Source organism: Delphinapterus leucas, chromosome 2, assembly GCF_059928025.1.
Source record: "Delphinapterus leucas isolate spDelLeu-1000000601 "Yukka" chromosome 2, BTC_Dleu_Yukka2, whole genome shotgun sequence".
Classification (NCBI taxonomy): Eukaryota; Metazoa; Chordata; class Mammalia; order Artiodactyla; family Monodontidae; genus Delphinapterus; species Delphinapterus leucas.
In genome coordinates, this window is record NC_143130.1 from 90,130,679 (window position 1) to 90,142,722 (window position 12,044).

The window sequence follows — 12,044 nt, forward strand, 5'->3', positions numbered from 1 at the left end:
TTACCCTGAAAGGTTTGGAAATTCAATTTTAATTATTGTTAACATGCTTCGTAAATATCCAGGGGAATACAATATAGACCTGTTCATACATCCAGAGAGCCAAATTCTGGCTCAAGTTGTTTTTTCTTCCACAGTTGGAGAAAATTGTGGTGTTCGGCTTGCCTCTTGGGGCATGTTAAACCACTTTTAATGCTGTCTCTTATTATTTTCTAACCATATGCACTTTCCACACGTATCTAGCTAACAGCCTGAGATGAAACCCCAGTGTCTGGCCAAGCTGATGTAAATCTTTAGTAAGTGGTAAGAGAGCAGAGTAACACAGTGCCTCTTTAATGTTCAGACAGGACACGATTGAGTAGTTGTAGACTTCGCAGTCTCGGGCACAACTTTAGATTTTTGTACCAGTTCTATAGAGTGGAAATTTCTGAGCCATACAGCATTCTCCCACTGGCTGCACTAGGCAAAACTTAGCTACAACTAGATTGGCCTATCTGCCTATATATTATAGTATTAATATTCAGCTCTTCAGATCATGAACCTGGGATGTCTGGGACATAATTATTATAATACTTCCAAAGAGCATGATGCATATTTGTAGAATTGCTATCCTGTGCTGTAAAAACAGTTATCATGTACAAACATATAAATGTCCCAGAACATCAAAACTTGTACGTTACCAGTGAAGCTGCCAAGGGGCCACCATGATCGTCCAGTTAGTGACACATTCTCAGTCCGTGGGATAGATCTTAAAAATGGATGACTGTAAAGTAACAGCAAAAATGCAGTTCTGAGGCTCTAATGCTTTTAAGTCTTTGGTCTCTGCCATATTTTGATATCTGAGCACTCACAGATTTTCGTCAGGAATCTCCTTTTGTTGGTTAATTAAACCTACTGATTGGGTTTTGGTACTGCGGCCCCGTCCATCCTCTCAGCTTCGGTGCCTGTCTTCTACACGGTTCACTCACGTGTTCTGAGTAATGCTTGTTCTTTCTTCCAACTTGTCTGTCTTCAGCTGAGTTCAGCGCCAGACCCCGGGCTGGAAACAGTCTCAGGAATTTTTCATTCATCAGACATTTTCTTCCAAAGAAAAATTCTGAGAATAGGAGGGTCACCTTGAGAACTACTTGATAGTATTGTATATTAGCATAGTTCAGTGCTGTGTGTGTGTGTGTGTGTGTGTGTGTGAGTGTAGGGGTGCGAGAGGGAGAGAAGCAACCTATGTATCACATACCCATAAGCAAATGAACATTTGGTAAAAAGCCAATTTAGAAATAACACTTCCCAACCAGTATATCTAAACTATCTCACTGTCGTTTATCTGTCTTGGTATTACAGAAAGCCCATATTTATATGAGGCACTTCTCAGTTGTGGTTAAGTGGCTGAACTTTTGTCCTTGCTTTAAGTTTTTCACCAGATCTCTGAGAATTGATAATATCACTGGAATGTGGTATGTATCTGTTTCCTGTAGAATGAACTTAGGGCTGGCAGCTAGAATGCTAGTGGTCTTGGATTCCCTTGCCCTGTCATTTCATAGAAGCAGCAGTGAAGTTCCCCTGGAGGAAATCCCACCCACCACGCCAGGATTCCGTCACATATTGTTGGTCTGAGCCGTGTGTACTTTACACTCAGGTTTCTGTGAGACTTGGCCAAACGTGTTCAAAGTATGAATTTCAACCATAAAATTTATATATATAACTATCTGAATGTGATACGACTAAATGCTTGCTCACAAAGAGGAAGAAAAGGATGAGAAATTTCACGAAAAAGCTAAAATACACAGACCAAGACATAATTTCATTATACATAGGTTTTGTTTTGATAGCATTAAGATTGACAGAGAATACAGTTTTATGCAGAGCCAGCCTCATCGATTCAAATCACCTGTCCTTCACTGGGGACTTGATTGTGAAAATGTGAAGAACTTTTATACTAGTTATTGGTAGTTAGAGCCTAGTCTTCCCTCAGATTCTCCATTTCAGTAAGTGACTGGCCGTATATCCAGCTACTGAAGCCAGAAACCCAGGAAACATCCTTGTCTTTTCAGTTTCCCTCACCCTTCACATCCAATCCATCTTTCAGTTCTGTTGGTCCTGCCCCCGCCTCTCCCCCGCCACCCCCGCGGGGTGACTAAAGGACATCCCCCACCTGTTGGCTTCTCTCCATTTCTACACCACCACCTTCCTTTAGCCACTACTACGTTTCTTCTCATTTCCACTCTTGAACCTTCTAATCAGAGTTCTTTAAAACTAACACATTGTGTTTTCAGTGGCTTCCTGTTGAGTTTAGAGCCAAATCCAAACTCCTTACCGTGGCCTAGACTGTGCTGTGTAATCCAGTCCCTGCCTAATGTTCCGGTTTCACCGTGTGCCCCTTTCCCCTTCCTCTCTCAGCTCTGTGCACAGCGGCCTTCTCTCATTTCTAGAGAAGCCAGGCTACCTCCCAGCTGTCTCTGAAACCTGGAAAGCGCTTACTCTCATTTTCACAGCTTGTCTGCTCTCAGCCTTTAGGCCTCAGTTTAAATGTCACCTCCTCCAAGAAGTCTTCCCTGATAACCTTACCAAGTCAGGTATCCGCAATTGCTTTTTATCATGGCAGCATGCTTATTTCATTTGTAGACTAAATCACAACCTGAAATCTATAATTCTTTTTAATGTATTTACCTGTATTTGTTGACTTCCTCCCCCAAGCAGGTTTTAAACTCCATGTGGTCAGGGACTTTATCCCATGCTGCCAACTGATACAGCACAATTAATATTTGTTGAATGAATAAAGGATCCCTGATTACATGTTACAGTTGTAAAGTTTACTCATTGAACCTGATCATTGAACTCAGAATGTCTGATTTTATTTTATGCAGTGGGATATTTTTTTTTATGGTGGTGAAATACAGATACATAAAGTTTGCTCTTTTAGCCATTTTTAGGTGTGTGGTTCAGCGGCATTTTAAGTACATTCACACTGTGTGTAGCCATCACCACCATCCATCTCCAGAACGTTTTCATCTTCCCAAAGTGAAACTCTGAACCCATTAAACAATAACTCCTCACTCTTACCTCCTCCAGCCCCTGGCAACCACCATTCTACTTTTTCTCTATGAATTTGACTATTCTCGGTACTTAATATAAATGGAACTTGCAGTGGAATATTTCTAATCAATTTGTTTTTATTATCCCTGTACTAACATAGGCCTTTACCTTCCAAATATGAAAATCTCATTTATCATAAAAATCTTCCAATTTTAATGATAAAACATTCCATTAGGTTACTTCGGAAATTTAATTCATTGTTCGTAGAACTTATATTTGGAACTTAAGCAGTATTACAGGGCACTTTTGAGATATATGAGTTGATCTAAGAAGATGTTGGTCCTGGAAATTTTTATATTGAATATCATTGATCATAGGGCCCTTTACTCTTATGTTGTTAATCTTGCTTTTGGATGGTGGAGAATGTTTTGTACTTCGTGGCTTTGAAGAAAATATAAAAGAACAAATAAATCAAATTGTTATATAATACTATTGTTTTTGTCTTGCTGTTCACTAGCTGATGCTCTGTGGTGAAACTGCAGTTTGGTTTAATGTGGCACTCATACAAGCCATTTTAAAAGCGAATAAATCAGAGCCAGCTGGTTCTTTCAAGTTGAATTTGCAGACCATTAAAAATGAAGATACTCTCTGTGATTTTATTATCTTGATGGTAAATATATCGCCTAAACCAGAATGTGACTTTTATCCACCCCCTAACTATTTTGTTTTTTTCTAGTAAAAGTAGTTTAGAGATAACTCTGGGGGAAAATGGCAATCAGCAATGACTTGTAGGATGTACAGTGAGGGGATGAATAATGTCAGGTAAGTGATTATTTGGAAATGAGATATTCTCTTCCCTGAGCAAGATTGCTTACTGTTTTCTTCATCATGGAGCAGAATAAAATGTGGTAATAATTTTCTGTAGTTGAATTGCTGACACACAAAATCGGGTCCGCAGAACTATGGCTTGGATTTTGGTGAATTGCTTAGTCTGTGTCTATTAGTCTATTAGATTAAATGCTATACAAAAAATCACCTTGTTTCTGCAGTTTTTTAAAAAAATTAATTAATTAATTTATCGATTGATTGATTTTTGGCTGCATTTTGTCTTTGTTGCCACGCACAGGCTTTCTCTAGTTACAGTGAGCGGGGGCCACTCTTCGTTGCAGTGTGTGGGCTTCTCATTGCGGTGGCTTCTCTTGTGGAGCACGGGCTCTAGGCGCGCGGGCTTTAGTAGTTGTGGCACGTAGGCTCTAGAGTGTAGGCTCAGTAGTTGTGGCTCATGGGCTTAGCTGCCCTGTGGCACGTGGGATCTTCCCCGACCAGGGCTAGAACCCATGTCCCCTGCATTGGCAGGTGGATTCCTAACTACCGCGCCACCAGGGAAGTCCCTGTTTCTGCAGTTTTGAATGATATTTATATTAAAGTTTGTATGGCAGTACTTTTAACTTATGAATTAAAGAAGTTGAAAGACAGAGGAAAACATTAACACAGAAATAGTGTTGTGCTTATTCCTATGCTTTATTTCTAAAGTGCTTTAAAATAATTAGTTACATACAATTAAGCTGTACCACAGATACAGTTGCTTAAAGTAAACATTTTGCATAGTGTAGTTTAGAAAAATTTGCCAAAAGGTCATATTCTTTAAATAACATTGTGTAGACCATGTTTAACAGGCAGTCTTGCATGCAGTATTTCATAGAAACATATGGATTGGAAATTAGATTCAAAATTTATTGTGTCATTTAAAAAAAAAAACAGCTTGAATGAAATAGGAGATGCACTATTGCATAGTACAAGTAGCCCTGAAAGGAATTCCCATCCCTCCCCAAGAACTTTTACTACGAAAAATTTCAAACCTACATTAAAGTTGAAATAATAATATAAAGTATACCCACATACCTTCTACCTATGCTAAATATTTAACATTTTCCCACTTTTATACACATAATGCTCTGTATGTATATATGTGTATATATATATTTGTGTATAATATACTAATATATGTATATATTATATGTCTAGTTATCTACATGTTATATATTATATATAATTTATATTTAATTTGTATATATTTAATATACATTATATATTTTATATATATTTATGGTCTGTTTCGCTAAATGATTTGAAAATTAACTTGAATACATCATGGCACTTCACCTCTAAACAATAAGGCTATCTCGTATATAACTGTAATACCATGATCATGTCTAAGAGAACAATAATTCCACAATATCGTCTAATATCCAGCCCATATAAAATTTCCCCAGTTGTCTCTTTTTGAAACAGTGTCCAACTGAGTTTTGGTTATTATATCTTTTTAATCTAAAATAATAACTCTACCTTCTTTTCCTGTGTGTGAGGGGTCATTTACTTTTGGAAAAGTTCAGGCCAGTTGCCTTTGAAAATCACACAGGCTGAGTTTTCTGATTGCTTCCTTGTGGTGTTATTTATCTTGTTCTTCTATCCCTGTATGCCCTCTTGACTGGAAGCTTGGTCAAGAAGCTTGATATAAGTTTTGACTATTTTTGGCCTAAACTTCTTAGATAATGTTTAGTACTGTGTATTTCATCATATCAGTGGCTGTGTGGAAAGATTTCAGCGTGGTCTGCAGTAGTGCAATTCTGTAGGAAATTAAGAGTTAACTTTTGGTGTTACTGATGGTAAGTTTGATCAATGTCTTTGGATTCTGCTTGGAGAATCCCCCTGGAATTTTACTCAAGTACCAGCTCCCACACTGGACAGGGAAGCTGGAAGTGGGAGATCATGGTAGTGGAGTGATGTCATGTATGTAAATGTGCTTTGTGACACTGGGAAGGGAGAGCTTGGAAATGTGAATTCCGTTGACTATTAGGACAGTGGAGTAGTTGGTGTTTAACCTTCTTAAATTTTGATTCGTTGTTTGGTTTAGTGAGCTTGTGGTCAAAATAATAAAGAATATGATAAAGTGCCTCATAGTCAATCAACCCTATGGAAATGAATACTACTTTGTTGTGATTAGAATGGCTATCCTGGTTGAAAGATACTGAGTTATGTTGAGTGGCAATGATCCCAGCTTATGGGCTGTCTCACATTTCTAAGGTTAGACTTTCAGGTGAGCATTCAGCTATCTTGCAAACACTTTGCAAACTCACTTTGGGGGCTTTTACGAAATATGGATGCCCAGCCACCATGCCACATCTACTGAATCACATTCCAAGAGGGAGGCATATGGGAGGACGGGGGTGAGACCCAGGCATCAGTATTTTGCACAACATCCCTAGGTGATTTGGTTATGTCTTAAGGGTAAGAATGATTGGAGTAAGAAGAAACAGCAGCAATTATGAGACTGATTACGATCATGGAACTTCTTTGCTTTCATTTTGCTCAGACCAAAAGTTCTCTGACCTCCTTCCTTCAAAAGGTTGTATTGAAATTCCACACGTTAGGAGCTTAATGTGTCCCAGGCTAAACTACCTGGAAGGAAGAAGCATGCTGTGACCCTCTCTATCATGGATAAGTTGATATCTCATTGTTTTGTTTGTAATTTTTATGAAAAGATGGATTTAAAATAATTGGAGCCTAATGCCCAAAATTATATCCTTGTGCCTTCCCTGCAGTTTGTGGTTTAGTGACTGGGTAGGAGTGACAAGAATTCATTGTACTACAGTTCTTTTTCTGTGAATGATGCATTTGCTTCAGGGGGAAGTCTGATTGCAAATGAAAGTGAAGTAACGCCACAGGTCACAGCATTCTGAGCTGCAGGGCTGGGAAGGAGCTGAGGATTATAGGCTGCAGATATACATTGGTTAGATCCCAAGCCTTGAGGCCAAATCTGTTGGGACTGGGGAACAATCCTTGAGCCTAACCACTCATAATGGGAACATGTAGATGCAGAATTTCCCATGAACCAGCCACACTAGAGTAAGCCAGTTAAAAACAATTAAAATTGCATTTTAATGTTAGAAAGTCTTGGCCTATTGCCCTTGTTCATGGAGGTCTTATAAGGAAGTGATTGTAGAGCAACTTGTGAACAAAAAGTGTTTTTAATACGATATTTTATTTGCATGAGGAATAATGATTTACGTTGAGGGAATGAGTCAGATATTATCCAAGCATTGAATTAAGCACATTCCCTGTCTAGAGCTGGGACTGTCTGAAAAAGAGTATGTAAATTTAGCCTAGTATCACGTAAGTGCTATGGGAATAATTGTAAATAATTGGATTATTAGTAAGGAATTGGGAGTGTGGGCAGATTTTTTCTGTGGTTGGAGTATTGGACTAAAAACAGCATAACTTTGGCAATCTAAATGAAGCACAGGACAAAAAGCACATGCTGCCAAATCGGAATGACATTTGAAAACCACGTTAAAACAGCATTTACCTTCCAAAACATTTTTAGATCCAATTCTGTTTCATCCAGATTATGCCTCTCCCTCTGCAATCAGCCATTTTCGTTGAAAATTTGACTCTACAAATCCACTTATGTCCACTTCCTAAGCTGCATGATCAAATGAGCTGGTTCTTCTCTTTGTCTGTAGTGATAAGGATCTAGTGTGGAAATGTGTTAAGTCCATAGATTCTGTTACACATACTCAAACTATTTGCCAGATATTTAGTGTATGTAGTAAAGATGGATCCCTATGGGCTCCAGAGATGCCTAATGAATATTGTCAGAATTAACAAGTGCTGTTTCTATTCCATGTGTTTCATATTGAAATGAGGGCAAAAAGTTGTTGACCCTGGAAAAGTCTTAAGGGTTATTTTTTCTTCTGATGCAAACCTTCCGATGAGGAATTCATGTCTGAAGTCATGAACCAGTGTTAGATAGGACTGACTCAGATTTTCCTAGTGTTTTCTAGTGGACCTTGATTTTGCTGGTATCACTCACAAAACGCTGTATTTGCATGTACCTGGAATCTTTGCAATCCTCGTATGTAAGATAATTCCATGGAGTATCTTGGCAAAATGAAGAGGAAGAACAAATCCAAGCAGTGTTGAAAGCTGCAAACTAAAATTCATGTTCCATTATGTTTTTTAAAGATTGAAAAATGGCATACCAACAAGAGTCTATTTGATTAAAGTATTTGCATTTGTCTCAGTAAGTCAAGAGGAAAATAGGAAATAAACCTAAATTTCCTTCCTCGTTACCTAACATGGAAGGTTTTATTTATTTTTTGAATGAAAGATTATGTTGCTGTGATCTTTCTAGTCTCAAATATAAGATATATATAGTCATAAAAATCTTGATGGCTGTTGCATGAGATTAAATGATTGAATAATTTATGATATAACTTGATGGAAAATTATGCAGCAATTAAAGCCGTGTGTTAGAATAGTATTTACATGGGAAAATGCTTTCGGCAATGTTAAGTAAAAAAAACAGCAGGATTCAAAATTGAATATTTGATATAATTCCCATTTAGTGATAAAAAATAAAGCACACATGTAAAATTATGTAGGGTAATATAACTGATATGTTATCAGACTTTCTTTAAGTGCAATTACATGTGATTTTTATTTTCTTATTTATATGGTACTGCCTTTTCCTAATTGTCTGAAATAGCTATTTTCCAATCAGAGAGAGGGGTGGGATAGGGAGGGTGGGAGGGAGACGCAAGAGGGAGGAGATATGGGGATATATGTATAGGTATAGCTGATTCACTTTGTTTTAAAGCAGAAACTGACACACCATTGTAAAGCAATTATACTCCGATAAAGATGTTAAAAAAATTATAATATGAAAGAAACCATCTATGAGAGAAGTATTTAATAAATGCCCCTTGGTACTATTTGGAAGAACTGAGCCAAAGAAAGAATGATGGCTACATCATTTGACTTTGTTCAGGCAGTTACTGTGTTTAGGAGCGACTTGGTTGCACACCACCATGGTGCTGAGTGACTTTTTCTTTATTGACAGACTGAAATGAGGGCAGAGATTTTACTCAACAGCTCAAGCATTTAATTTTTGTATTCTTGTTTGAATACAGTAACTATGGAAGACGATAGCAGATTTTGAATAGATCTGGCATATTATGAAGAATATTAAAATACACTTAGAATTTGATAATATAAAAGTAAAATGCAATCAGCGTAAAAAAAAATGCAGAAACAAAGTAAAAAGACAATAATAAACTAAAGAAGTATCAGGAGATAGGGCTGGAAAATTGGGCCAGAGAATGTGGCGACACCAGGAGAACAAAGGTCTAGGGTTGGTTTTCTGGAAAGATAATGCTGTTTGTGTTTCTGTACCGGTTACACAATTTTTGGCCTATTTACATATTCTGTACTAGTATTTACTTAATATTTTTCTTTTTTTTGCGGTGCACGGGCCTCTCACTGTTGTGGCCTCTCCCGTTGCGGAGCACAGGCTCCGGACGCGCAGGCTCAGCGGCCATGGCTCACGGGCCCAGCCGCTCCAAGGCATGTGGGATCTTCCCGGACCGGGGCATGAACCCGTGTCCCCTGCATCGGCAGGAGGACTCTCAACCACTGTGCCACCAGGGAAGCCCTATTTTTCTTTAAATTGAATTAAAAGGTTTTTTTAATTCATTCTCATCATAGCAAACATATCTATGAAATTATGAGTCTGGCAGGTTTGTACTTTTTAATAATAATTCAAATTGAAATTAATACATGACTATTAAAAGAAGACAATCTAAGGTCGTCTTGCATCCCATCATAGCACACTTTGGTAAGCACTGACATGGAGAGAGGGAGATGTGGAGATGAGGCCTTCACGTTTGGACCATTGTGTCCATCTCTCAAGTGCTGCCGTAATTTGGGCCTAATCCTCTTGCTGTGCTTGACTGGGTGAAGCTTTGTCTTTGGAATTTCTTGGAAGGCTCATCTTCCAGCACAGGCATTAGGGCAGTGCCATTGACCACAGGTGGCTGACTCATTCCAGCAAGGAAGAAGGGAGAGTGAGGAAGAACATTTAGTGATGGGGAGCAGATGGGATCATAATTGCAACAGAGAGACAGGAGGAGGGGATAGTGGGACACAAGCTGGGAAGAGTCAGCTATTGCCCAAATGTTGTCATGGTTCAGCCTGTTCACTCTTGTGGGTACTGTGATAAAGAGTTGTCCTTAGCGAATTGCATATCATGACTCATGAGGTACTTGGAGAAAGAAAGAAGAACATCAAAATGAAAGTATAGCCCGGTGGTTTCATTAGCACACCCAGTGATTTTCGTAAACCTGTAGAATTCAGTGGTGAAAGGAACTTACCGGGGTCATTTAGTCCATCCCTAGACTCATAGGAAGCACTCTATCTGTGCACTTCCAGAAATGACACGAGGAAGCATGCGATGCTGGTGGTGGATAGGAGCCCACGAGTCTTGCCAGGGCCCAGCCTCCCTTATCAGCCAAGGAGGCCGCTGTAGAACAGAAAGGGTTATTATGGCCCAGATTTCTCCCACGGGGAGGCTGGGGACAGCTTGGCTTTGGTCCTCACTACATCTTAATCTTTCTTGTTTTCTGGCTGCCGAATCCAGATTGACTTTCTCCCTTTACAAAAAAAAAAAAAGGAGACAGATTTTGTACTGGTGAGACTACTTGGAAATGGAACTTCTCCGGTGGTCTTAGCTTATCCCTGTTTGCTTTAAGATGATCCTTTTGCCCAAGGGATACAGTGATTTCAGATCAGTGCCCTTACTCTTTAAATACCTGATGTCTTTTGCATATCTAACTTTTCTGCTTGTTGTTTTTTGTTTTGAATGGGGTTTGTTTGTTTTTGGTTTGCTTGGTTTGTTGTATTTGAAATAAGGTGGACCCAATCCAAAAGAAACAAGTAACCATTTCCCTTTTTCAAGAAACTGCAGAGAAGAAGGTGCCATGACTTGCCTCGTTGCAAGTTTTGAAATTCTTTGCTTTCTCCAACCTAAATAATAGTAGACTGTAAACTCTATGAGGGCAGGGATTTGGGATCTTTGAATCACTGAAGCACCTATATCAAGCATAGGGGCTGATTCATAATCGTCACTGATACAGTTTCTTAAGTGAATGAATGTGTAAATAATATTATGATGTCATGTTTGGATAGCATGTCACGGTTGTAAAGTATTTTCCATTAGCTCATCTGATCCTGACAACAGTATCTTCAAAGTGGATAGGAACTAGTGTTTTTATCCTCATTTCGTCGGTGAGGTAAATGGGGCTCAGAGGCGGAAGGGTCTGCCCAAGGCTTCACACGGAGTCAGTGATGTGCGGTTCTATTCGTGAAGACCGTTGTGCAACTTGGAGTCCAAGAAGACAGGCCCAGCTGCTCTTCTGCATGATAGTTCCTGCTTTTCTGGACTCTCATGGAATTCTCCTTCTTTATTTTCAGATTACAGGACAGGCCCGTGTTTTACTGTGATCAGCAACCAGATGTGCCAGGGACAGCTCAGCGGGATTGTCTGTACAAAAACACTCTGCTGTGCCACGGTGGGCCGCGCCTGGGGCCACCCCTGTGAGATGTGCCCAGCCCAGCCCCACCCCTGTCGGCGCGGCTTCATTCCAAATATCCGCACAGGAGCTTGTCAAGGTAAACCCCGGGCCGTTGGAGTTATTAATGGATTCATCTTATTCGCTCTGGAGAGCCATTCTCCAGTGAAGTTGGAGAGAATGGAAAAGCAGTGTCAGAGGCATAGCTTCACGATTTCGCTGACGGCATGATATCCAACTTAGGCATTAGGAGCGTGGCTCCAGAGACAGCAGCTGGTCCCCCTGGATTTTTCCTTGCCAGTGGTTTCCCCCTCCGTCCCCAAACGTGTTTCCCAGGGGTGGTATGATTCTGTTTAGAGCAATGCTCTATGTTATAGCAATGCTGTGTACAAACACAAAGCAAAATTTGTGAATAAGGTAGTTTGTTTTTCTTAATTTTTTCCCCCTTCATTTGAAATTGCTGGAGTTCCTCTGTCCCATAGATTGTACTTAGTTGACCTGAGGAAAATTGTTCCTCTCTCCATTTTACATGCTACATTATGGAGTTTTTTCTGTTTTTTTTTTTTTACAAGTCAGAAATAAATTAGGATTTGTTTCACAGTTTTAAAT

At 39.3% G+C, this 12,044-nt stretch overlaps 1 protein-coding gene across 1 annotated transcript in view; it reads left to right on the forward strand.

Annotated features, from left to right (window-relative positions):
- Positions 1-12,044, forward strand: part of FBN1 (fibrillin 1) — a 253,200-nt gene that overhangs the window by 102,452 nt on the left and 138,704 nt on the right. The window contains exon 7 of the mRNA XM_022587160.3: positions 11,338-11,535. Coding sequence (XP_022442868.1) covers positions 11,338-11,535 — 198 coding nt within the window. The remainder of the gene's footprint in view (positions 1-11,337; positions 11,536-12,044) is intronic.